At 38.6% G+C, this 26,584-nt stretch overlaps 4 protein-coding genes across 26 annotated transcripts in view; 1 reads left to right on the forward strand and 3 right to left on the reverse strand.

Moving 5' to 3' along the window:
* Window positions 1-4,973: 4,973 nt before the first annotated feature.
* On the reverse strand, window positions 4,974-5,516 carry LOC108008773 (uncharacterized). Its single transcript, XM_017072671.4, has 2 exons — window positions 5,376-5,516; window positions 4,974-5,314 (listed from the first exon to the last, which is right to left on the reverse strand). The coding sequence occupies exon 2, from the start codon at window positions 5,270-5,272 to the stop codon at window positions 5,105-5,107; it is 168 nt and encodes a 55-aa protein (XP_016928160.1). The 5' UTR covers window positions 5,273-5,314; window positions 5,376-5,516; the 3' UTR covers window positions 4,974-5,104.
* A 59-nt stretch (window positions 5,517-5,575) lies between these two features.
* LOC108008772 (uncharacterized) lies at window positions 5,576-7,000 on the reverse strand. The gene is made up of 2 exons (XM_017072670.4): window positions 6,759-7,000; window positions 5,576-5,749 (listed from the first exon to the last, which is right to left on the reverse strand). The coding sequence occupies exons 1-2, from the start codon at window positions 6,969-6,971 to the stop codon at window positions 5,681-5,683; spliced, it is 282 nt and encodes a 93-aa protein (XP_016928159.1). The 5' UTR covers window positions 6,972-7,000; the 3' UTR covers window positions 5,576-5,680.
* Window positions 7,001-8,163: 1,163 nt separating this feature from the next.
* On the reverse strand, window positions 8,164-8,449 carry LOC108008107 (uncharacterized). Its single transcript, XM_036813520.3, is given in 2 exon segments — window positions 8,164-8,409; window positions 8,411-8,449. Coding segments are annotated over 2 exon segments (285 nt in total).
* A 6,491-nt stretch (window positions 8,450-14,940) lies between these two features.
* Window positions 14,941-26,584, forward strand: part of sm (heterogeneous nuclear ribonucleoprotein L) — a 109,366-nt gene continuing 97,722 nt past the window's right edge. For 11 of the 23 annotated variants that reach the window (XM_017073316.4, XM_017073322.4, XM_017073321.4 and 8 more), the window contains exons 1-2: window positions 14,943-15,502; window positions 17,809-18,425. In XM_017073316.4, the coding sequence (XP_016928805.1) occupies window positions 18,276-18,425 (150 nt within the window). In that variant the 5' untranslated portion in view covers window positions 14,943-15,502; window positions 17,809-18,275. Of the gene's footprint in view, window positions 15,503-15,990; window positions 16,142-16,389; window positions 16,506-17,808; window positions 18,426-26,584 lie in introns of those variants that run through there. The other 12 variants (XM_065863399.2, XM_065863393.2, XM_070995188.1 and 9 more) reach the window with 7 other exon arrangements.

The raw sequence follows: 26,584 nt of genomic DNA on the forward strand, positions 1-26,584 counted from the left end.
CAAAGAGGGAGGTTTTTTTTTACTATAAGATATATTAAACCATATCTTAGATTTAAAATGGGCTGTGTTACATGTCTTCGAAATTGATAGGAAATGTGTTCATCGTTTGCCGCTATCCATTTCCTTATATTTGCTTCCTGATGCACTTAAACAGGACTCGAAATAAAATTTAAATACCGGCAAATTGTCTACCTTGGCACCTGTCTGCCTGTGCCCATCCCCCCAAAAGGACCTCCCCTTTTTTAGCCCAGCCAACCGCCCAACAATCCAGCGTCATTCGCATTTGCTATTTCCGTTTTGCACGGCCGTGTTGCTGTGTTGGCATTTCATTTAGCGCACAACTTCACATTTGCCTCAGCCGTTGTCTTTCTGCCGCCTTTTCCCATCGCTTGCAATTGCCATTTCCGCTTCCTGAAATTTGCCATTCGTTACACACAGAAGAACACGGCGCAGACACAGATACAAACACACGGATCTGACACACACACACGTGTAAAAAGGACTAAAAGGGCTCGCTCTCTGAAACCGAAACTTAAACAGAAACAGAGGCAGAAACAGAAAGCCGCTCCCCGCATGCACCGACATTTTCATTTCCATGCTTGGGCGCATCGCAGCGAATCAATTATTCATCATCATCGATTAAGTAAGGGGAGTTTTTGCCCCCAAAACGGCCAACGGCCCACCATCCATCCCCTTTTCCCTTCCGCCCTGTCACACTTTTATTGTTATGATTTCTGCCGTCTGTAATGGGCACACTTGAAGGACTCCAGCGACCAGCAGGAGCAGCCAAAGTCAGCAGGATAAGGACAATGGGCGCGCTGCCTGCTCCATTTCGCGTAAATTTTTCCCTCATTTTTCAGGCTTTTCATGCGCTGTAATTGGCAGGCGTTATGGGGTATCTAACATAATGAATTCACACATTTTTACAATCTTAAGAAACTTAAAAAAATTTTAAGGATCACAAGAACCACCGACAGGCAACCACAAAAAAATTTTCTCAAAACACTTAGGTTTATTTATGTGATACAGATAAAAAATATTTAAATTTTAATAATAGCAGTTGAAATTGTTTGAAATAAAATAAATATATATATATACATTTTGCAAAGAAAATATTGGGTTTCATATTTTTATACACTTTATATTATACCTTCCCAACAAATTTCTACAAATTTGTAAAATTAAAATTAATTTTATAGATTTTTAAGTGTAAAATACAGAAAATAAAAATGTTTTACAAATGATCTTATTATGATGAAATCTAATAAAAATATGAGGTATACAAATTTTTATATTTTATTTGATACCTTACCCTTCAAACTCCTCCACAAAAAATTATAATGCTACACAAATGATTTTATATTTTATTTGGTACTTTACCCTTAAAACTGCTCCACAAAAAAGTATAACGCTTTACGAATAATTTTATATTTTATTTGATACTTTACCCTTAAAACTCCTCTAAAAAAAATTATAATGCCTTACAAATGATTTTGTTAGAAATAAATATTATGAACAATTTCTTGAAAAGAACCATTCTGATATATTTGTATTGCCTACTCTTAGGCACCTTTTCTATAGATTTGAAAAAACAAGCTTAAAAGGTAAAACATCTGTTGAGACCCTCTCTTACGATCCTTCTTTTATGTTTTTGGTACTTTAATGAGAATCACTGGGGCTCGGGTAGAAACTAAAAGCTGAGATTCGCCCACACACCCACGGATATGCACACATATGTTATGCTGACATATCAATACGGAAGAGTGGCGAACCCTGCATGAGAATCATACATATATCTACACAAACATCACAATACATCGTCGGAAAACTGGTGGGGGTGGAAAACAGACGGACATGTGTAGAGTCGGCCATTTCCCTGCCCTCCCATCATGCGGCTGGGCCCTGCTCCTGGCGCTTATTTTCGCCATTATCCATTAAATATTTATGAAAATTGCTTTTGCTGCAGTTTTATTCACTTTCCAGCTTTCCTGCTTTCCTGCTTCACTTTGCATGCGTCGCGCGGGGCAATCCCCCACAGATCCCAAACTGAGTGCCAGAAAAGGAGGGGCCAGTGAAACAATAAAGCTTAAGATTTCAATTTCCTTACGGCTTAAAGCTGACTCTTGGTCTTTGCCCCTTGTGTGCTCTTCCTGGCACATAAATCCCGGCAAGACATGTGCCTAGATAATCCAACATTATGAAAAAGCCGGGCCACAATAAATATTCGCATCAATGGCGCCATTTTTAATAGCCGAATGTTAAACGAGCTGCAAGGCTCTCTATAATGAAATATGGCTGCTGTGATGCGAGATGTTTCCAAAGTACTTGTTAGTCCTACGATATGATCTCAATGCTCAAGACTGTCTTTAGAAATATCTTCATAATAACTGAGTCAGGTCACTTGAACTCAATATTCAGATTAGGATATTAAGTACTAGACAAGCCCACTAAACTACCCAAAATGCTGAAGAAGGTTGTTGTCTTTGATCGCTTCTTACTTAGTACAGTTTTATATTTTAAATATAAAAACACTAAAACTTATTAACAAAATGAGTAAATTAACTTATTTTTAAGCCGCGTATGACTGCGTAAAAATATTAACAATAAATATAAATACTTATAACATTTGGTTTTGTCCTTTTTAGTATTTTTGCTTCTTTTGGTTCTTACCACATTCCCAATATCCTTGGATCCTTGAATATCACCAAACCATAAAGTATTTAAAGCGTAGACGCTGCACGAAGATGGAAATTATATTCAGGATACCGGAAACTATGGCAGATAGTCGAAGAAAAGCTATGAAACTAATACTGGAAATCAATTAATTAATATTTTACTCTGGTATAACTTGTCTATATACATTTTTAGCACTGACTTAACCAAAAGATTCTATGCCTAAATCAAGGAGTTTTACCCTGTATCTCGTACTACTAACCAAGCACATACATTAGTCGGTTTGATTTGTCTGGTAAAAAACCAGAAATCGTATAGGGGGAACGTAATCTTTAAAGGATTATAAGCAATGTTGGGCAACAAAGTAATAATCTAAAATTATGTTTTATATTTAATTTCGATCATAAACGCAGCCGATCAATCTTAAATCATCTTATACATAGTATTCCCTAAACTGTGGAAAACTTACTAGGTTAACATAGGCTTTCTATTCGTATAATTTGACTAGAAGTTAATTATAACCACTCACAAGTAGTAGTAGATTCGTGAAGGTGTGCGGTTAATGGCAGTCCCTTCTAAAAATTGTCTTTGAGCCTCTCGTCTTTTCCTGTAAATCTTGTAGGAGTCGGAGCTTTATCCTCTGGCATTCCGATGCCATTCCGCCTGTTTAACACATCACCTACCGTGACACCTGGCGATGATTTTCCGGCTGGCGCACGTAGCAGCTATCTAAATTTCAATTAGAGTTTAAACCACCCGGTCAGGTGAAGCTGGGCTCCCGTGGCGTGTTCCAGTTACCAGGTAGCTACTGCCTGGAAATAACTCAGCTCATTAGTTGCATGTTCATGTGCGGCAGCATTTTCACTGGGTGTCTGCAAGCCGAAGAAGAAACTGAAGAAAAGTTATATAATACCCCCGACTATCACATCTTGAGTATATTTACAATATAAATTTTTCAGCATTTTTTTTTTTCATGGGGTATGTCTTTTGGAAACGGCGCATCATAAATTTGTTGCGAGGGATTTGGTTCGGGGTATCTGGGCAGGTTTTCCTTCTGAATAACGATACTTAATAAACCCGCATCATTTTCCCATTTGGTACTCGCACTTCATACGATCCCCTGCCCCAAAAACCATCGTGGTAGCACTTCCACTTCCCCTTCCTGTTGCTGCTTCCAAATTACCTGTCATTTCGAAATTATGATGCCAAGGAATCGCTGCTGGCTAAGGATGGTCCGCCCCCTCCTGGATACTGGATGCTGTCATCCTGGGGATGCAGGAGCAATTTTTATGTTTATGACAAAAAGTGCCTCCTAATTTTATTTTCTTTGCCGCGGGGCCGGAGGCGTTTTCGGCACACATATCTCAAACTAATGCCTGCGACGGGCGGAATGTAAAACCTTATGCGCATTTTCCGATTGTAATCTCTAAGCAGGATGAGAGTGTGTATCATTTGGGGAATCATCCAGCTCCACGATGCCTGTCAGCAGGCCTCACACTTGGTTTTTTACCCAAAAGTAACATGACAGCCCGATGATATTCCCTTAAAGTGGACATTTTCACCAAGACGTCGGCATCCAGAAAATGGTTAATATGTGATTTACTTCTGGCAAAAAGCTGACAACTGAGGTTTTGATTGGTCCCAGGAAGTGAAGCTGTGTCATAAACCAAATGAAAGTCAAAAAGGCAACTGAAGACGATGAACAGGCTATTGACAGATGAACACAAGTTGGGGCATAGAAATCGAAAGTTTTCTTTAATATTGAGGAACACAAAGTAAACTCAAAAAAAACCCAAATGGGCTTGAAAATGCCACATGTTCGAAATGGGCTTGAATTTTATTTCAAGAACGTTTTATTCTTAAATCATCTCGGCCACGCTCGGTTTTACGTGGCAATGGCCAAAACATACAGAAGTATTTTAGATTTCATAACCAATCTTACTTGTTTTTTATGTGTATTGAATAATGTTCTTGAATAAAGGACATTTTCGGATGATTTGAAATTTAAGAATGATTAATTCTTTATTCAAGAACGCGCTCCATATTGATTCCTAATACAAGCACCAAAAATATATTCGGATAGTATAAGTAAATCGTGCTTAAATTAAGGATCAGATTTTATCTGAGATTCTATTTTTGTTTTGACTTTTCAAGTTTCTTAACAGAGGTCAAAAGTTGAAACACCATCCTACGTGAAACAGCCATTGATGTACTTAGAAACCCTTTACCGACCCATCCATTTGGTAATTGGCAATTAAATACCGTAAAACAGTCAAAACTTTAAACAATATTTGTTTAATTCGATTTAAATCAACAAGTTAAGTACCATGACGATACAAAATTTCAGAAACATCAATCTGTTTTTTTTTTCTCCGACGTCAATTTGGTGGGATGACCAGCATTATGATCCTACTTTAGGCCAGTTTGAGGACTAGATTTCGGGAACCAAGCTGCTGTCCGGCAATTTTCCGTCGAGGCTTCGCACCAGGAGTACCCCGGCACAAAAAGCAAGGGAACACTTGACGAATGACCACGAATGATAGTCCCTGTAGACCGACCTACACCACTCCATGGGTCTCAGCTGCGACCACAGAGACATATTGAGCTTGAAAAATTTGCGGTGGAACTAGTCCTAATCGAGCTAGAGGTGTGAGTGGGTGAGATGCCAATGAATTACGATTTAATCTGGACGGATTACTTACCAATTTGTATGGCGATATGTACACTCACGTCGGTAGATATATTTGTAAAATGTGTTTTATCTGCCCAGGTATATAGAGCAGAAACGAATGGCAATTTCATGACACACTTGCTCAAAAGAATTTCTGATTTTGGTTTTGCGTATACATTTTTCAGAAATGCAAACAAGCAAGTGGGTCAAGACAGCCAGCCAGCGGGCAGATGTGTTGATTTGGCAAGCTTGTTAATTAGCCAAGAAATTTATTTGCGAACCATACACACTAACTTATATACGATAAACAGATTAACTTATGCGCCATGTGCATATTCACTTCACGGAGCTGCTAAAGTTTTTCTCATTACTCAGGCATTGATTGCAAATGGTGCAGAAGATTTGCTGGAAAAATATAAGTGGGTTGTAAATGGGAAAAATATTAGATAACTTATAATGCAAATATAATACACATGGAAACGTTTAAGTTTGGGGTATAAGTCAAGTGCCAATTTTGTATTTATCGTATTTATTAGGAACCAAATTCGGAATTATGGGAATGTTTGGAAAATCTATTTTTAAAATATTTTAATCGAATTTTAGCCAAGCGATGATAGTTTGGCTGCAGTCGCTCTATCGAACAGTTTACAAATTGAAATATTAGAAGGAGTATAGTTCGAGTATGTCAAGTGATAATTTTGTATTTATCATATTTATCAGAAGAAGAACAAATTCGGAATTAAAGAAAAATTTGGAATATCTACTTTTTGAAATTATTTGAATCGAATTTTGGTTGTTATCGCTCTATATATTTACAAATTTAAATTCATTGTATCTTTAAAAATAAACAATAATGTTTTGCTAAATATAAATTATAGTATAAAAATTAATGAAATTATTTTAAAATGCAGTTGCAATGTGAAATGATGAAAACGCGTAATAAATCATACCAAAACTAGTCTACTTTTATTTAATAACTCCATTTAAAATTCAGTTGACTTTATAAAATAAGGTTAAAAACCCTTTTGACTTTATAAAATAAGGATACAAACCCTTTTAAAAGAATTTAAATCGAAACTAATATCAGGAGCTAAAAAAGGCTTCTCATTCTTCTGACGTTATTAATTCTGTCGCATGTGCGAATAAAATGTAAACTATTATTTTTGTGTCACCACAGATGTGTTCTATAATTTGAATAATATATTTATAGTACAATTAAATTTTTGAATTTACTGGATTGCTTTCACAAGTTATAATTTTCTTGAAGGTCTGAAACTGCTGTTATAGGCTATAGCACCTTAGAAGGTCTGGAACTTGTATTATCGTTGTGAAAAGAAACGACTGCAACTGGGGACTTCAGGGGCCGCCAAGCTAATAATATGTATCTTGACTGGAATCTATAAGTTCAACTTACTGGCAGCGAGGATCGTGCGTATCCGCCGCAGCCTCCTTGCGAGGATCCCGTGCTCTCGAAGTGCCTCAGCCAGGACTTGATCACGTTCGTCGGCGGCGTTTGGTAAATGCTGAACTGCTTCTTGAAGAGCCGCTGGGCTCCGCTGATCGAGTCGTTGCTCTTGTAGTAGGCCCGAATGACGAACGCCCGGTGCACACCCGTCCACTGATCCATTCCGAATGCAACTGGCGCCGCCGCAGAGAATATGCCATGTGCCCACTGGCACTGCCAGTTCGCTGGTGCGACAGTTTTCGCCGGCACTTCCGGCTCATGGCCGCCATAAAAAAGTGCTCGTTGCCCAAAATCTGAAATATCTGAAAATGTTGTGCGAAAAAAATTTCAAACATTCATAATTTATTTGAACGAAATTAATTGGTCCCAGCGCGTAGGGGGGGGATGGGCAGAAAGTGGGGGTGTACCGATGCCTATATGTGCAACGTTTTGCTTCTAAAATTATCCACCGCACGACGGCTGACGCGGCGTATGAGCAATCTGAAATTCTTCTTGCTAGAAATTCATATGCGGTCGGTCGTGGCTAAGTTTCAAGTGCAAACTAAGGAAGCCCCCCGCCACCAATCCTTCAGCTATCAATCAATCAATCGGGCGAAGCCATCATCATTATGCTTCATCAGTGCCAGAAGTATCTCATCATCGATGGGGGGGCGTAACTGGAAAAGGGGGCGGTGGCGATGCTGTTCGATTTGCGCCCAAAATCTACTTGAACTCATTTAAAGTTTGGCTACAACTTAAATCCGCTTTGCGATTTTGGCAAGTGAGTAAGCAGTTGGCAATGCCAAAGTCTTTAAGCCGTTTTGTTGGCTTTATTTTGCCATCAATGCCCTTAGTTGCGGCTTTTTGGTTTTGTCATTAGCCTGGTTGAATGATTCCAATTGTCATTTAATTTTAATGTTATATTATAGCTTATAAGATCATCTTGTAAATGAAGTTTTGTGTTTTCTATTTCTGTAGGGGTTTTATTTTAAATTACCAAAATGTTGTGGGTGCAACATAAATTTCGCTGCAAATGTATCTATATATAATTTAAACTTTTATATTTATTGTATCCAAATAGTTTCTGTGAAATACGCACAATAATAGTTAAAAGATTGTTTTGGTTTGCTTAAAATAAAAAAATAGAGGTTTAAAAAACGATGAGTAAAGCCCAAAATTTGTTTAAATTTAAGTTAATAAAGTCAAAATTTGAAAACAATAAACGGACTCTGGTTCAAAGTCTTTTGTCGGGAATGCCACCTGTAGTTCTCTTTATTAATTCCATGCTGGCTGGCTATTTTGAGAGCTTTTTTCCCATGTTTATACGAGTAGTGTATTCAAGATTTTACAAACGAAAAGCACCCTGCTGTTTCTGCTACTTCTTTGTTGATTTTGTTTCAGAGATTTTTTGTTCGCTTCGCCATTTTGCTGGACCATCGAGCACGTAACTGCAATACAATGCACGGCCATCGCTTAGCTAGATATAGCTATAGATACAGATACATTTATGTAGTTCTTGTTGTAGCTGTGCTGTAGCCTTTGTTGCTGCTGCAGCAAAGTTAGCAAATGCTGCTGTCGCTTTGCCATTTACACAGTTAGGCGGTCTAAGAGGCGGAAGGGGGCGGGGCCGAAAAGGGGCGGCCCGGAAGGCGGCCATCCATCCATCGCACGTCCAACCCACTCCTCTTGTATCTCAGTGTATGTGTGCATCCTTCGTTTCCGTTCTTTCTTTTTTTTTTAGCTGTCTCTGCTTGTCATTTTGACACCTTCATTTGCTCTGAACATTCAGCTCCAGTCAGGGGGCAGTGATTCTGTTTGCTTTCGTAACTTTTTTGCCCCTGCCATCCAAATGTGTGTGTTGGATGGTGGTGGTGTATCTGTGTGGGCCGTTCGAGAGCGTCATTTTGGGTGAAAATGCTTTAAATTGGGCGGTCAGGGGGAAATGTGGCACCCTACGGTCAGATTGTTGAGTAGTAAATGAACACATTGTCTGCTAATTTATACTAAAAAGGGAAAAATAATTGTTTTTTTTTTCAGCGCAAACGTTATTTAAACGTTTTTATAAACGATATTCTATGAATTCAACAAGTGTAGTCGAATAAATCTCTTAATGAAATTAAATTGTTAAATTTTTTAAGACTTGTTAATACATTTTTAATTCAAAAACAACATTCTGCATATTATTTTAGGATTATATAATGATAAACAAACATTTTAAATTCAAAACGAACATACTGTATATTAAATTTTGGTTATATTATGATAAGAAAAACTTTGGTGCTGTTTTAAGTTTGTTGCCAGCTTGTACTGCATGGTCCATCAATTTTTATTACTTTTGGATGACTAAATACACACGGTCTATATTTTAAAATAGAAATTTGTCGAAAACCGCAATTAGCTTTTTAATTTACACATACCTTGGAAACGAATTCAGCTACTGAACATTGTTGAATCTATAAACATTTTAATGTTTTTAAATAATTAGTTTTTGAAAACAAGCGTTTTGTATATGTGTAAACTTTTAACTGCTAGTTTTGCCCTATATTATTTAGTGCTAATTTACAGTAATATTTAAAAACTCCAAAATAAATTCTCCTTAAAGGCGTTTGATGCTATAGTATTGTAAGGAAAAAAAATATGTACCAACTGGCTGAACCTTATTTAAACAAAGAAATCTTTATAATTTGTTTAAACAATTTAAACGTGTTTAAAAAATAATATTTCGGTCTTGAACATGAATAAATTGTATTACTCCAAATATTTTTTCAGTAAGTACGTAAAAGGTAGTATCTATAAAATTACTTCCTTCCTATCTCTGATGCTTTGAACTGAGATGCCTGAAGAAATACCCGCATTGTCGTTCAACTCTTGATACAAAAAAAGAAGACCGAAAAAGAAATCTGGAGGAAAAAGCAACAATGCCAAGACAAATGATCCAATGACTGTCTGACTGCACTTTGCCCCATATCAACCAGCCAAAAAAAAAAAGGGAGCAAAGCAAAAAATTTAAGGAAAATGTATCGGGTTAGGACGCCCCTACCACGTAACCCCGGTCGCTGTCTCAATTTCGGTAAGCGTCCGTTTTTGTATGTAAAGTTGGTGGATTTGGCACCACCCACGCTGGATGATGATGACAAAGGGCAGCGCAAAAAGCAACTCTCAACTGGGTCAAGACTTCATTGTTTATCTTTTTGGAAGCACTTGTATCTGTGTGAGCTAAGAGCCGGAAAAGAGGATTCCACACACACACTCGAGCCCGCATTCGGAACTTGCATTAGATGGTTTCGAGCATTCTTCAGCTGGCAAATTAGCAGGGAGCCCAGCTTACGGTTATATATTAAATTTTGCATGGCAAATGCGCCGAAGAAGGTCAAATAGCTGGGAGGCTGGGGCAGCAGAACGCTTCCATAAGCATTTCACTTTCCGGCGGGGCCGCAGATAAACAAACTCTCACATTTACATGGAGAGAAAAAAAGGTGCGGAAAATATGTAAAAATATTTGTAAGTATGTCAAATATTTATACAGAACTTAAAAATAAATGGGAACATGGCTTAAAGTTAAGCCAATAAATAGGTTTCTCATCGAAATCTAAAATTGAGTCATGACAATATTCCTTGTTCATAATTTTTGGAACACTTAAGTAAAATCTATCGCGTTTCAATTAGAAAACACAAATTTTACATCAAACAATTTATGATGCTTATCAAAGTGTCTATTAAAAAAAATATTTTCATATGGCTACAAAAAATACAAAGACATGAACAATCTACTTTATATCTCGGGATCCCAATATCATATTTTAGTGGTGGTTTAAAATATGAATTTTCAACAATGTGTGCCACACATATCACTAGGGTTTTGAAATAAATTTTAAATGTAATCTCAGGTTTCTAAAATGATTCAGTGAATAAAGGATAGTTGTCTTTCTGAACGAATTTATTGTATCTAACAGTTTATAATATATTGTTGCCTACTTTTAGACACCTAAAATTATATTAAAGGGTGATTCAAAAACCCTAGTGATTTGAGTAATATATTTTGTGTGTAAAAATACAAACAATTATATTCTTTGAACCTTTATAATACATTAAATTCTTCTATGCAACTTCAGAAAGAACCTGAAATCGTAAGATATTCTGTTTAATTTTATTGTATTGTACTAATAAGTTTTTTCTCTGTGCAGCTACGGAATTCGAGGAGTTCGCTTGGTTGTAAATCTGGCTAAAACAGGATAGCAAGCTCCGGCAGATGCAGCGGAAGCGGATGCAGGAAGCGGGAGATGCGGAGTGGAGAGTTCGGAGAAAGGGAAATCCCATCGCCAAGACACGCGCGGATGTAAGGCGTTGATAGCGTCGGCTTATCGGCCTTCCGAGAACTGGGAGCCGTTACTCCCGTTACTCCCGGGATGCATCCTGCTGGGGGACACATTGCGTGCGCGGGCATTAAAGGAGTCTTAAAGTGGGGGCGCATATGGTGGATGCAACCCAGAAGTCGAGTGAAAGTTGGCAGCCAGAACAGGCCACTTACTTAGTGCCCTTTTAAGCAGATTTACCTTACTTGAGTTGAAAAGTGGCTAAAGTGTAGGTATTTGTCGAATTAGATCAGGGAAAATCCGTTAATTGAAAGCATTTATTCCACTGCAGCTACTCCATGATCCGAATCTGGTTGCTCAACATCACGCAGTCATCTTAAATCTGTGTAGCCTTCGTTTCTCCTCCTGTTATAAGGATTTAAACAAGTAAAGATCCAAAAATATGAAAAGTTCTATATAATTGTTCTCCGGTTTTTGCAGCTCAAGCGTAATATTGCTGATTTGGGTATAGTATTTTTACAAAGCATCATCGATGGGAAGACATTTCATGAACGGCGCCATTATTACCCATTTATCTTTTTAAAAATGTTGCGACCTTCTCCCCCTTTTTTTCTCTGTTCCTACACTTTTATCTAGCTCAAAAATTCAATATTTTTGAATCAAGGCGCCATGTGTTCTTCCTCTTCATGAACATGAGTCATATTTTTCCTGATCAACCTCCATGTTTTAGAAACCAAAAATATTGCATATTTTTGGGATGGAACACAATTTCCTTACAGGCAAAGCCGATAAGTATATTATGAATTTTCGATTAGTAATGTTCTTTTGCTTGTACAGTCGAACTTCCCAAAAACGTACTTCCGCTACTCAAATTTTCTGTATAACCAACATTAAGTCCCTCGCTCGTTTTGACTTACATGGGTCGAGTTTTTCCAGGAACAAATTTTATTAAATTAAATTAAATTTATTTCTGAATAAACGTATCAACATTTACAAAGAAAAAAATATTTTTTACCTAGTCCTTGTAACTCAAACTTTTTACTTAAGAGACGAAGGATTGATCCTTGGAAGTTCGACTGTATATTGTTAAGCCGTTTAACCAACTACTTATTATTATCTCAATTTCCAACTGATGGCAGCAAGGTTACCATATGGAGATTATCGCGAAATCACTGGAAAACTGCAACAAGTGCGGTGTTCCACGATAAGTTGAAGCCCACAGCGGTATGCATGTACCAATATACGGTTTAATCCATACTTTATGACACAAACATTACCGAGGAGTGCGGTTACGGTCTAGGGACCTTCGACTACTACGGTTGGCACCCATTATGTACACCACCCCAAAAGCCCGCCCCGGACATACACGCACCCACCCACTCATAGACTAAATAGTTTATGTTGTTTACCATTCAGCTGACTGTTGTTGCTGCTTTGGCTGCTGCACTTTGGCATTAGGCGAACACGGAGCACGTCCTGGACACTCAAAGTCATTTGTGGGTCTTGCCAAAGTGGAGGCGTCCTACGAATCGGGTGATAACGGGCTTAAAGTGAAATATCTCGACCACTTTTCGGCCTACCTCTTCAGATCATCAATTCAGAAATAAGCTTCAGGAACTTAAACAGACAAATTCAAAGATTTTTAAAAAAATTTACAAAAAAAAAAAAGATGTTTTCTGCACCACTACAAAGATGTATTTTCAATTCTATGGCACGACAAAAATTTATAAAATTATAAAAAACATTGGTATGCAATAGGAATGTGAGGTAAGCGGGGTTTTGGGGGTAAATACTCCCCACCCACAATACAAAAGTTTTATTAAAAATCCCCACAACCAAATCCTGGATTCGCCACTGAACTTCACTGACCATGTAAACCTTAATTTGTTAGTAAATAACAAAAAAAGCCATCGGTAGATATTGACCGATATCTATGTATGGCAAACATTGTCATGCCTAATCCCAACGTTCTAGCTTTCAAAGTTCCTGAAACGTAGACGTTTGTACGGGTTCAATCACAAATACCAATTTCATTAGAATATGTTAAATGTTTTAAAAATGTTTTATCAACCAAAAACACCTTATAATGAGGTCGCACCTTCAACATACAATAGTTATAATATCTGGGGGTGATAAATTGATAATATGAGGGGAGCGGAGTCCACAATCCTGAAAACTATGATTACGTAATATATGGACAGCCCTTTAGCGCTCCCCTATATACAACTTTGTATCCATTCCCAAATATTTTTGCTTCATTTCTACACCATAATTTTCTATTGCGGCATTCTTCCTGCCTTCTAGTGCATTTCGTCACTACGTGTACAGCCCCCGAATGATATTAGACAAGGTGTGATTTAATCACAACTTTTCTCCAAGGGCCAACAAAACGATTTCGGCAAATTTGTTGGCTGCGCCTGGGTAAGTAAGTGTACTGTAAGAGACAATTTGCTCTCTTTCATGATTCTCTTTAGAAATGCAGTTGGATAAAGATATCTTGAAGATACATAATTGGAAATAAGATGTGACCATTAAACTTTTATAATCAAATTGAATATATTTATTTTTACCTACTACAAATAATTACTTTATGAACCTTAGAGATTTTGTAAGATATTTACAAATTGTTATTTGAATAAACTATATGTTTAAAGTGTAAATAAATTAGATATTTAATATTAGTTCTTGCTAACGTATCATTTTTAAATTAAACTATTTTGGGAAGTAAAATAAAAATAACAAAATAACACATTCAGAATCAAAGTGGGTTTAATTATAACTTCTAGTAAGGATAGCTGAATAAATTGCGTGCATGTCCCACTGTGCGCTGCTGAGATTCGCAGTTGCCCATTACAACGCCCGCAGAGGGAAAGAGAACAAGTATTCTCTCTCCGCTGCCAGCACTTGCGTTTTCTCTGGCTGTGTGCGTGTGCGTTCGTTTTGGTTGAATCCGTGAGATATGCGCGCGGCTGTAAGAGCGAAAGAGTAGCGCCGTAAGTTGTACTCTTTGCTGTAACTCTTTCTCCAAAAGTATCTGATGCGCGCAGTTGCAAAGAGAGGATGATTACAAGCGCATTTAATATTGCTGCACCGCTTGCACATATTGATCAGCATTTGCGGTTGTCTCGCTCCTACAAAAGTAAAACAAAAATATAATGCTCTCATTTTCTCATTACGACGTGGAAACAGCGCACAGTGGTTACAATAACACAAATCAATTTATTTTTTGGTGAAATTGGTTTGCAGATAAAATTTGTTTATTATTTCAGTTAAAATTAATTAGCAAAAATTAAAACCTAATAAGCCTTTTTTTCTTAATTTTTTTGCGGATTTTTGGAAAATTAAAACAAATAAATTGTTCAGTTTCTGTCGATTTGATACCATTAGTTTTCTTTTATAATAAAGGTAATGAACAGGTAAATAGTAAAAATTTGAAGAAATTCAGAAAATCAATATACGTTTTTGTTAATTATATAATATGGCGCAATTAAGATTTATCAAAAATTCTTGTAAACCACCATTGATTGCCTAACTTTGACCACAGTGCAACGACAGCGACGCCGACGTCGACGCAGAGCGGTTGGCGACCGCTGCTCTCATTTTCTCAGCAGTTGCAGCGGTTAACATAGCATTTACAGCGTGCGTGGAGTGAGAAAAGCGCCTAACAGGCCGATTTGTATGCGGCTAACATTCTGCGTGAACTGAGAAAAGCGGTTAACAGCGGGTAAGAGAGCGAGACGGTAGAAAATGGCCTCTGCCGACGTCGCTGCCGCGGCGGCAAGAAGAGAGAAAACCGTATCCGCGGTTTTGCTTGGCGTTCGGTGAATTGCCATTCGCAACCTCAAACAATCTTCGAGCTTCGAGCTAAAACTTTGTGCACGGTTGGAAATTGCTTCCCAGTAGCGAAAAAAAAAATAAAATAAAATAACAGAGAAACAGAGGAAGAAGAAGCAGCGGCAGCAGCAGAAGTAGCTGAAAGAAAAGCGACGACAACAACAAAGCAACAAAAGCTGATGAATATACGTGTGTTCGTGTGGGTGCCGTGCATTTTGCGTACACAGATACACAAGTACGCTTAAATTAAATACTTTGGCTTAATTAAATACTTCCGCGGCGTCGTTTATCGTTGTTGCTGTTGTTGTTGATATTTTGCCTCTTCTTCACGCGCTTGTCTACGGTTATCGATTCTCGTCGTCTCGCTCCCCCGCACGCAGCGAGTTGTTGTTTGTTTGTTGTTTGTGTCTGTCACTCTCTCGCCCCGTCCCTCTCTCACTCTCGCCCGCCGTCGCGATTTGTTTGTGTACTGAAAAGAGGCAGCAACAAAATAAAAGCCAAAAGACTGCGAAAAAGCATAAATAATAAACAACGAGACAAGTGCAAAAAGCGCAGCGAAAAGGCCAGGTAAAAAAGAAAAGCTGGCGCTAACGGTGAAAGTGAGCCGTTACGACTGTGTGTGTGTGTGTATGTGTGCGACTGTGTGGTGCAGGCGTGTGTGTGCTAGTGTGGAAAAAGCAGTGTGTGTGCAAAAGCAGAAACAACATTTGTTGAATAAGAACAACCGGAAGATTTTTCCTTTGCCACCCACGAAAATTCAGCACAAAAGGGCCAGGCAAAAAGGTAGCGCTCTCCCGCTCGCAGGGAGAGTGTCGAAGAGAGAGAGAGAGAAACAGGCGCGTGGCAGTGTTAAAAAATTAGTGTTGCAGTTGCAACACTCTCTCTCTCTCTCTATCTCTCTCTTTTTTTGGACACCTTGCAACCCTTAGAGAAATGCTCTCTCTGCGCCTGACTGCTCTCTCTCTCGCTATAGCCGTCTCTTTCTGGCCTTTCTCTCGGTTTCCACTTCGCTCACAGGTTTCCACTTCTTGCATTTGACTGACATTCGCCAGCTCGGCGTCGAAGTGGAAAAACTCAGAAAATCCGAGTCGGAAAAGCTCCTTGCGACCGTTAGAAAATTTCACTTAGTCCCATCATCTCGCGTTTCTTCCTCCTGTCCGTGCGTGTGCGTCTGTGTTGCCAAGTTGTTTCGCAGTTTTTTCGGAAGTAAGTTGGGGATAGAAGAGGATGGTGACAATCATTCTGCCGCCGAACTGTCATCCAGTCTGAATTTCCCTTTTGACAGGTGCACAGTCGCACATTTCCCCACTCAGAGTGCAGTTCGTCCACTTAGCGGTTCTTTCGCAGCACGCTCTTTTTTCAAATCAAATGATGTGATTGCAGGACTAAATTCAGAAACACCAAAAAAACTACTTACAAAAATACACAAAAGAAAAAAACAGTGAAAGACTTGAGATAAGAGGCAAAAATTTCCAATTTGCTAAATTGATTTACATACGTGTGTGTGTGTGTGCAGTCAAAATTATCGCTATTTTGCATTGTTGTTGTTGTTGCCGCGCTCCACCATTTTGTAAGCGAAAAATGGGAAACGAACGGGAAAATAACAATCGCCGCCGCATATGAAAACAAAATAGAAAAGCGCACGTCACAAAGTTCAGCGTTCAGTTTTGCCGTTCAGTTTCCATTAATGAAAAATCCACCCCCACAAACAAAACAAAGTCAGCCGTCCGTCCGTGTGTGTGTGCTGTGTCTGTGTGTGTGTGCGGGGCATTTTCCATTTTCCATAAGGGTTGTACTCGAAGCGGGCCGAAAAAGTTTTTCAAGTTTACTTTTACGCGATTTTCACAGCACTTCTTTTTCGCTTCTCTGACAGTTCTCCGTCCGTCCTCTTTGCGCCTCCTGTTCGTCCTTTCTTTCTTTGCCTCTTCTCTTTCTTCGTCCTGACATTTCGGGCATATTCATTTCCTTCACTTTCTGTTTTCTCCCCGTTTCCGTTTTCGCTTTGTCATTTGCCGGCGCTTTTCGCTGCTTTTCCATCTGTTTTTGACAACTTTCCGAGGGTTGTTTCAGAATTTTCCTCTTTGTTTTGTTCTTTGATTAATGCCCTTGCCTTACCTTTCCAATTAGAACGCATTATGGATTGTCATTTGTATAGATGGCCCGTTATGTATTTCGACCAAATTTCCCATAAAAATATAATTGTTCTATTTCGTCATTCTCCGCTTGGGACGCCGTATAATTAACCCAATTAGACTCCGATAAGAAATGGTTCCTAGTTCTAGTTATAGTTCTATAAATAATGGTATAATAGAGGTTCCTTTTCAAGTTCTAAAATAGACATAGTAAAAGGTCAGCTTGATTCCAAATGTCTGGTTTTATAAAAGAAAGACAAATTTTCCTTTCATATGAATATTAAATCGTTTAGAATCTTTAAAGCATTTAATTTTCCCTCAACGAAATTGAATCATTTAAATTATAGTTCTTCACTTTCAAATTAAATTTTGCAAATATAATCCTTTAATGGTTACTCAAATTATATTTATTTTGATAAAAATCTCTATTTTTATCAGAAACCCATTATAAATGTAGCTCCATTAAGATAAGGGGTTTTTTTCGACAATAAATTATAAACTTAATTCCCCTTGATTGCCCCAAAACATTTAAATTATTTTCACGACACATTCAAGCTGCGAATCGTGCTTAAGTGTTATCCTGGGAATAGCAGGAAATTTGAAATGCAATTTAATGCCCAAGTTTCTCCTGCAGTCGTAATGAGCAACGAAATTCTTTTTCCCCGTTTCGATTCGCTTTTCTTTTTTTTTTTATTAATAAAGACCTCACCGCTTGTTTTCTCTCTTTTATTCGTCTTGCAGCTGGTAAATCCAACTCAGAAGAACATTCAGAGGAAACCGGAAAATTTATCACGCAAATCAAAAGTGCAATAAAAAGTTGAAAGTGTTTTACACAGCGCCAAAGAAGGAAGTTGAAGCGAGAATAGTAAATAAATGAGAAGAGTCCACAGCCACACCGTCATATAAACAACAACAACAACCCAAACATCCCACATTCAACACCAATTACAAAGTAAACATTTACAACTCATTTCTCGCCCAAGAGATTCGAGTGTAAGCCACAAGAAAATACAAAACAAGAAATCGCGCGCGCGTTTTAAAAGCGTTTTACCCCCAAGATCTCGAAATTCGCGCGGCTTCGTCGCACGTAACTTAAATATATCTTTCGCGCAACCACTGGGCTCAGGCCTCAAAAATCCGCCAAAATTCTACACCAACAAACTTTAATCAGCCCCGAGATTTCGCTCCAGTTCGCAACGGCGACCACAATGCCCTACAACGGCGCTAGTAATGGCAGTGGCGCCAGCGGCGCCGGCGGAGGGGGGGCCACCATAGTCGTCACCGAGGGGCCGCAGAACAAAAAGATCCGCACCGGAGTCCAGCAGCCCGGGGAGAACGATGTGCACATGCATGCTAGGGTGAGTACCACAAACTATTGGATATTACAAAAAAAGAGTTCTAAATCGGTAATAGATAAGATAAAAAATATAACTGATCGGTTCTAAAACTAACACTTTGTATCATGATGTTCATACTGTCCAACTGATAATCGTTCAATAAAATATTGCTCAATTTAATTAGCTTATCAAGAAATCTTGTCATTATTTCTAGTACCATACCTAAAAAAATGATTAGATATTTTTACCACTAAACTTTAATGATAATTACCAGGACAGATATAGGAAAAATTTATATAAATCCATATCATGTTGGCCACTAAACTTTAGCGACTAAAGTTTTTGAAGAAAACTACCAGGAAAGATATACAAAAAATGTATACAAATTCATATTATGTTGGCTTTGGTTCCGCTCGGAGTTCGAAACTAAACGATAAAGAAGGTTCCGGATTGTGAACCGGTTCGTCGATATGCTGGAAAAGTTTCAAAAAAAGTTTTAACGAAAGTAAAAAAAATATTTTGTTTAACCAAACAGTGTCAATTTTATTTGTATTGCTTTTTAGTAATATAAACAAAAAAGTTGGGTATTTAAAAAAAAAATTTTTTTTTCCCTTAATAAGCACAAAATGTTAATATGAACACAGTACTTCCAACAATGTTTGTCAATTAGAAGAAAAAAAGGCACGAAACATTTTTTTTTTTTTGATCTGATCTCAATTTGTTAAATTATAATTTCAATTCAGTTCTGGTTTACTTACAAAATAAATATTTGCTCAAGTTAATGATTCGGTTCATTTTTAAAAAATATTTGAACTGGGTTCGGAAGGGTTCACTGCCCTGATAAAAATAAACTTAAGTTATCTTTGATCTTCTTAAGCTCCTCGTGACTCTTTGTAAGTTCTAGCTGATGATCACATCCATACTGTTTTTTAAAATAGACTTCAAGTTCTAATAAGTATTTTCCAGTGCAGATCCCACCTCCATCAGCTCACAAAGCTCGTTGGGTGGGTGATCCACTCTAGCCACCCTTATCAGACGGTATTCCCGTATTACTGCGTGTTTTCGGGCACCCAGCTCACAGAACTCGGCACCCGTTCCATCAGCCCTCACCATCACCATCCCAATCGCCATCACCACCTTTTCCCGCTTTCTGATCCCTTGCATGTACTTTTTTCGATGGGTGGCCCTGGGCGTTCGGGGCGGCTGGCCTTGCTGATAAGTCCGGGGTAGAGGTGGTGGTAGTTGCTGCGCTGATTCTGATAAAGTTTTTCCGAATTGGGGGTTGAAGTGCCCGAATTGCATGGAGCTTATCGGGGAGTCGCGATTGTGAGGCTGTCCACGATATCGTTCAGTTTTATCGGGAATAGAGCGAGCTGATTTTGTTTTTTACTATTCAATATTGCTGGAAATGTAACCTGGAAATCAATGCATAGATAGATAGATAGCATTTTAAATGAACACCCGAGATTGTTTTATTTCCCCAAGAACAAAAGGTTGTGTTGTGTTTACTTCATAGGAAATAAATTTCATGCCGAAATGGGGAAAATCAAATATTTATATTCTCCTCACGTTTTCTGTAAAAGTTTTCTTTACGATTTCATTAATGCTTAATAACGAAGAACTTCACTTAGCATTTTTGTTTATAAGCTTTGAGGATTTCAAATATATTTACTAAGTATCTACTCAAGAATTCAAAATGGTTTTCTCTTTTTAATGGAATTTAAAATTAACAAATTTAATAATCTCTATTTGGGAAAATTTAATTGTTATGTGTTTTATGGTTTAATATTTTTTTGTTGTACTTTCGAATGTATTGTTAATGCATTTTACGATTAATGCCATATTTAAGAGTACATTTTGATGTTTACAACTGCGTTGCTGTTTGCATTGCAATTAGCTTGCAGCTTTCTCTGGCCGTCGGCAACCATTGCAATTTTCCACGGCCCGAACTTGTGTTCTCACCCACGTTGCCTGCAGCAGCAGCAATTGCAATGGCAGCAGCAGCAACATCAACAGCAGCAGCAGCAACATCAGCAGCAGCAACAGCAATTGTTGCTGCTCGTGTTATGTTTGTTTTTGGCGAGGGCTGGAAAAATCGATTTTGCCCAGTGGCAGTTGCTGGCCGGGAAATTCTCGTCTCTTGTCTGCTGGCGACTTGCCGGCGCTTATCGCCACTCGTTTCGATAAAAATGTTGGATCCAAGCGAAGGCAGGCAGTCAATAAAGCCCATAGAACATGATAAACAGGCTGTGTGTTCGATGGTTTATTGATTCGAAAGGGCTGGGTGCTGACAATCCTTAGCACAGCGTACTATATTACTTAATTTCGGCGGGCGTTTTTGTGCGCTGGTGGAAAATTCTTGTTGTGTTGCCGGCGGATAATGAGAAAATGCCGGAGAGTTTGTGGAGAGCGCGCAAAACCGTGTTTTCCAAAACGCTCTTCTTGCGGCCGCGCAAAGTATGCAACAATTTTTCTCTTAGCCCTGCTCTCAAACAACGCCTAATGGCCTGCTCATTGGGATGATATGATATATATATTATATGTATATGGTTGTATATATCTGTTTGTGGGTGGCCTTTGAGCTGTTGCTTCCGTCTGTGGGTCTGTTGATGTTGCTGGTTGCTGGTTGCTGTTGCTAGTCCTGATGTTGCTGCTGCTCGTCGCACACACTTGACTTGACAGCGCAATTAGCACATGAAGCAGCATCTTCTCGTCATCTGAAGAGTCTGTCCTTTTCCGTAGAATCCGCCGGACTGGATGGAGCCGTTTGTCGCTCGTCGCCTGTCGCTTGCCACTTGGCATCGTTTACGGTCTCGCTGGATACTACCTGTGGACCCATCCTATACCATCCCCTATCCCATCTTCTGGAACTCGGAACTTGGCGCTGCGTACGTGCCCAAAAGGCGGAGGAGCATCAGGCCGCCAGTTGGTTGCTCTTCCATGTGATTAAGTGCACTCGTAGGCGGATGCGCTAAATCCCATCAACGAGGCAAAGCCAAAGAACTTTGGCCCACTCGTCGTGTGGCAGGTTAAACGATTTAGTTCTTGCCCTTTCGCCAAAGCAGGTTGAACCCTGAGTGGGGAGGGGGGGGATTTGAGATCGGGCAATGTGTCAGCCATCAAGGGGAGGGGGTGGTGGCGCCTCTTGGAGCTCTTTTGACCCACTAATGACGGGTTAAGCCCCTAAGCAGCGAAAGGGAAATCTAATAGAATGCTTACGAGTATCTTTAAAGCAATTTAATATTCGGAAGCAAGTTAAAGATTCAATTTCTAAATAAAATGAATAAATAAAGGAAATTATTTAAAACGCTGCATTAAACCGGCCTGTTTGCTATGTTTATTATCAAAGAACTTGATTGAATTCAATTTGAGTTCTTAATTGTGTTATACTCATTTGTATCTCACATACTAACAACATATTATCATAGCCACATGATTTTGCAGTATTTTCCAGTGTGAAATGTATGTTTTGTTAATATCTGGTGATGGAAACTGAGAATAAATAATGAAATTCAGAATAATATGATTTTAGAGTGGTTCTTAATATAAGACACATATTATTATAATCAGAGTGGATGTTTTCTAAGATACAACAAAATTTTAGGAAAACATGTCCTAGCAGTGAAATAAACAATTTTCTGATGGGATGAGCTTTTGGAACACCAGCTCGTGTCTGAAAATCCAATATGCTGTGCCACCAAATTTCGTCTGGCATCTGATAAAATCATCAGCATCAGCATGCACGTCTGTCATTTGCACTTTTCCCCCAGACGCACGTTTCCCTTTCCATTTTCATCCTTTCAGAGCAGAAGGGTCAGCGGGAAAATGCGTTTGGTTGCGACATCGTCACCAAAAACGCGACTTTCACAGCCGCCGATGCGTCTGGCAGCGTGACGCATGCTGCAGCAACCAAAATCCACACTCACTCGCTACGACATGGTCATGGCAAATAAATTCTGCATCCAGACCCCGCCCAGCCAGACCGGCATCCTCCCATCCACATCCATCCCATCCTCCCAGCCATCCATCTATCCATCCAGACAGTTATAAATAGAGCAGGCAGACTGCAGTCTGACCAGCGGACGATGCATCCTTGGCAGCCACTCCTCTGAACTCCACACCACTCCACTCTACTCCAGTTGCCAATGATGTATTCAGGAAAAAAAGGCGAAAAAAAATCTGGAAGCATTTTTGGTGGTGCGTGTCTCGAGGCCAGAAACCCGCATGCAACCCCAAAATGAAAGCCCAAACCCCTGGACTAGATTTTTAACCTGCCAAAAAGGGTCCATTCTAATGGAACGGATGCAACGGTCAAAGTGCATTTCCACATACCCTTTCCCCGAATCAAGTTCTTAATTAAATGCAATGGCAATTCTCGGGGTTGGTATTCATCTTCAATTTCGGTTATTCGTTTTTTCAGTGTTCCTCGTTTTTTTCGGCGATCGTTTTACCTTTTGCTGACCAGCAGCTGCTGCTGGGTTCGCTGGCCTTTTATTAAAGATAATTGATTTTTATTGTCTTTCACGTTTCAAGTTTTAATTGCAAAAAAGTTGCCATCGATGTGTACCACACACAGGGGTGGCATCAAAGGAAAGGGTTGTTTTCCCCCCCGTTGGCAGGGGGTGCATTACACCCTCGACTCGGTCTCCTGTTGCAGTTGTGTAATTGAACTAATTGAAATTGCTGTTTGCCAGGGACTTTAAGGTGGAGTGGCGAATGTCCTTGGCATCCTCTGTGCGCATAACCTTTTAGAGGAAAAATGCATAGCACTGACTAACTAATTGGCTCCCTGACAGAAGAGGGTTACCTAACTAAGCTCTCTTGTCTCAGTCAAAGCCCAGCTCTTGGAGTTTCCCCTCAAAATCTGCTGGTGAAAGCCGTCAAATTCAAGTAATTTATCTTTGATAGACATAAGGACAGTGCCTTAACAGACGACCATCATCATTGTGTGCAGCATGGCCAAAATTGGAAACTACTATAAGAAATGGCCAATTGTTGCAATCAGTTGTCGGTTCTTGCGTATCGATGAGCAATTGATTTTCTCCATTTTACCCAATTTACTGTCATAGGAAATGAAATTCCTTCTCTGATTCGAATACTAAATTAGACACACAGCTGTGTTCATCGTGAATATTAATTTTCGTAGTTCATATTTCGGTCAAAGCCATCATAAATTCAAATCCGAAAGGAAAGTCTTGTCCAGAACTCGAAAACAACCCGTTATGGCTTTATGAATTGTTAAAGAGATCGAAAATATGTGGAAGTTCTTTGGACTGAAAAGTTCTGATTTTCTTTCACACAATGTCATGAATTTTCAAGTTTTGTTGCACTTCTTCAGTGTTACACATAGACATGGTGTTTCTTCTGGATATTTACTGAAAAAATAATAAGCAGGAATGTAATTGAATATTTATATTTTATTATTTGTTATTAAAATAGCTTATTCCGATTATCTTTTATGTCGATTATTGTCGATTATGTCAAATTTGTAAATCACGAAATATTATGAATAGAGTATAACATAAGTAAATATATTTATAGAACATTAATTCGCTATGAATATTATTTGAACCATAAATCTATTATCTATTAAATCTAACTTATTGTCACTTCCCTTAACCTTCGATGAATTGAGCAATCAACAATCGCCCTAAAACAAGACATCACACCATGATGACATGATGACGATGCGGGCGATGGGAATGATGGCCTGTTAGTAGCATTTCAAATTAACACCTTGTCATTATACTTTTTGGATTTTCTTTCGAGCGTAATAAGGCGATTTCATGGCATTAAAAATACATAATCTAAGACAGCACCAAAGTGATTCTAAAAATAATTTGTCAAGTTTGTTTTTCCTTATTTCTCTTTTTTTTTGTTTTGGTTTGAATGGATGAGGTTGTCGACTTAAACTCCAATTACAACAAATTATGAATCGTGTAGAAACAGCGGAGGAGGAAGTATTTCTTTGCGACAAGTTCGAGCAAAAAGTTCAATTTCATCGCGCTACTTCTGTTTCTCCCTCGTTTTTCTCCCCTTGGCCAAAAGATACATTTGGTTCCCCTGCTGCTATTACCGCTGCTTTCTTTATGTTTCGTTCTTTTCTCTTTTTGTCATTTACTTACATTGCCTGCCAGATGTACGAAAAGGGGGGGATCCGGGGGGCCAGTCGTGTATTTGCCGGATGTCATGCTGGGTCTCTCTCGAAGGTCGGAAGTGTAGTTTTTTAAGTACACGTTTATATATAATTTGATATATGGCGCATTGTCATTTGCCATCTTATGTGGACAACTATATACGTATGTACACATTGTCTTTGGGGGAATCAGATTCTGCAACTGTATCTGGAAGATATGAAATTGGGCAGAAGAAGTAGCTGCAGCAGAGGGTATTTTTGTTCGTATTTTTTTGGTGGAAATGGTACACAGTTGAACGAGGTCATATAGCTATGTTTCAATGTTTTAAGGGGAAAACCTGAACACAGAAATGCTTTAAAATGAAATGAAGTGCTTGGAATAGTGCTAGAAAATATGTGTAAATTATAAGGTGTTAGAGAGATAATTATTCTTAAAAAGAACTATTTCACAAGGTGATAATTAGGCTTGCTTGAATCTATATGAAACTATGACGTTAAGTAAATGAAATATAATAAACTGTTAAGTTGAAAACGTTAAGTGTGTTTTGCCTAGGACAAGCTAGTACCTTTTATACAAAAAAATTAAAACTAAATTTTAATAAAAGCTTTGAAAATTTAAACAGTTTTAATATATGTATTTCAATATATCACCTTTTTAAGCCCCTTTTTTAATATTTAATCTATTTATCCACCTCCGTAAGTCGTAACACTTAGACACCCTTCCTGGGACTATTGTCAGCTGCAAGTACATTTATTTATTCAAAGTCACACTTGCGTATCTAGTTAAGGTACTTTTCAATTCAGTTTTATTTCGGGACCCTTTATTTACACTTTCCATCAGCCAAACAATCAATGGATCATCGCCTGCTTTTGTCGATGACATGCGACATACTTTTAAATGCCAATTACGAGGGGCTGCTAACGGTTCTCAAATCCGTAGCTCTTCTTCTTTTGCCATTACCAACAGTGGCGTATTGTTTTTTATTCATCGGTTCAGCTTTTCAATATGCCACGCACACGCTGTCTCTATCTATCCGAACCCAAGCCCAAACAGAGACCCATGTAATGCAGCACTTTGGAAACTTGCGTTAGGTACACAGAAACAAATCTTGGAATATTTTGGGAAATATGTAGTTGTATATAATATTTATAGCTTATATGTTATAAAAAAACAGAAATTTAAAGCAAAGAAAATGAAGTTGGATCGGTAAGAACTATAAATTTAAAAAAGAGTAGATTGTCTTAGTCGTGTTGCTTAAACCAGTTGGGAATTATAAGGGCATAGAAGGAAATTTTAGTGTTAAAGACAACTATATCTTTATATGAGGCAAGAGAATATTATCCACATATTTGGTTTTAGCTTCGTAAGCTAAGAACATTTTGAATCTTATAAGTTAAGAAGAGAAGAAAGTAAAGTTGAAAAGGTGAACATTATAAATTAAAAAAAAAAGTAGGTTGTCTTAGTCGTGTTGCTTATACCAGTTGGGAATTATAAGGGCATAGAGGGAAGTTTTAGTGTGAAAGACAACTATAATTATGAGGCAAGAGTATATCATCCGCATATTTGGTCTTAGCTTCGTAAGCTAAGAACATTTTGAATCTTAAGAGTTAAGATCAGCTTATTTTCGCCGTGTAGTAATGTGTGCGTGTGTGGGAGGGGGTGGTGGGTTTGTTTGGGATGAGAAGGTAACGCCGTGACTTGCATAGAAATGTACTTTTTTTTTTGCTCTTTCGTCGCCTTCGTCGCCGCTGTAGTTCTCCAAATTCCTTTTCCCCAACTTTGGGTCTTGCCTAATTCGCTACGCTACAATTAGTTTTCATTTGCCCGTGCCGCCTTTGCTCATCGCACCCTGGCTGCCACGCCCCCCGGCCACCGCCCCCGTTTTCCAGCCTCCCGCCGGCGTCAGAGTTCTTCGCTTTTGCCATCTTTGGGCCAGTTTATTTTCACTTTGAGTCATTACAACATTTTGCCATGTTCTTTCTGCTGTATTATTGCCATTATGATTATTGCGTGCCACGTTCTTGGCTGCTCCCTTTTTGTTTT

The sequence above is a fragment of the Drosophila suzukii genome, chromosome 2R (genome assembly GCF_043229965.1).
Source record: "Drosophila suzukii chromosome 2R, CBGP_Dsuzu_IsoJpt1.0, whole genome shotgun sequence".
Classification (NCBI taxonomy): domain Eukaryota; kingdom Metazoa; phylum Arthropoda; class Insecta; order Diptera; family Drosophilidae; genus Drosophila; species Drosophila suzukii.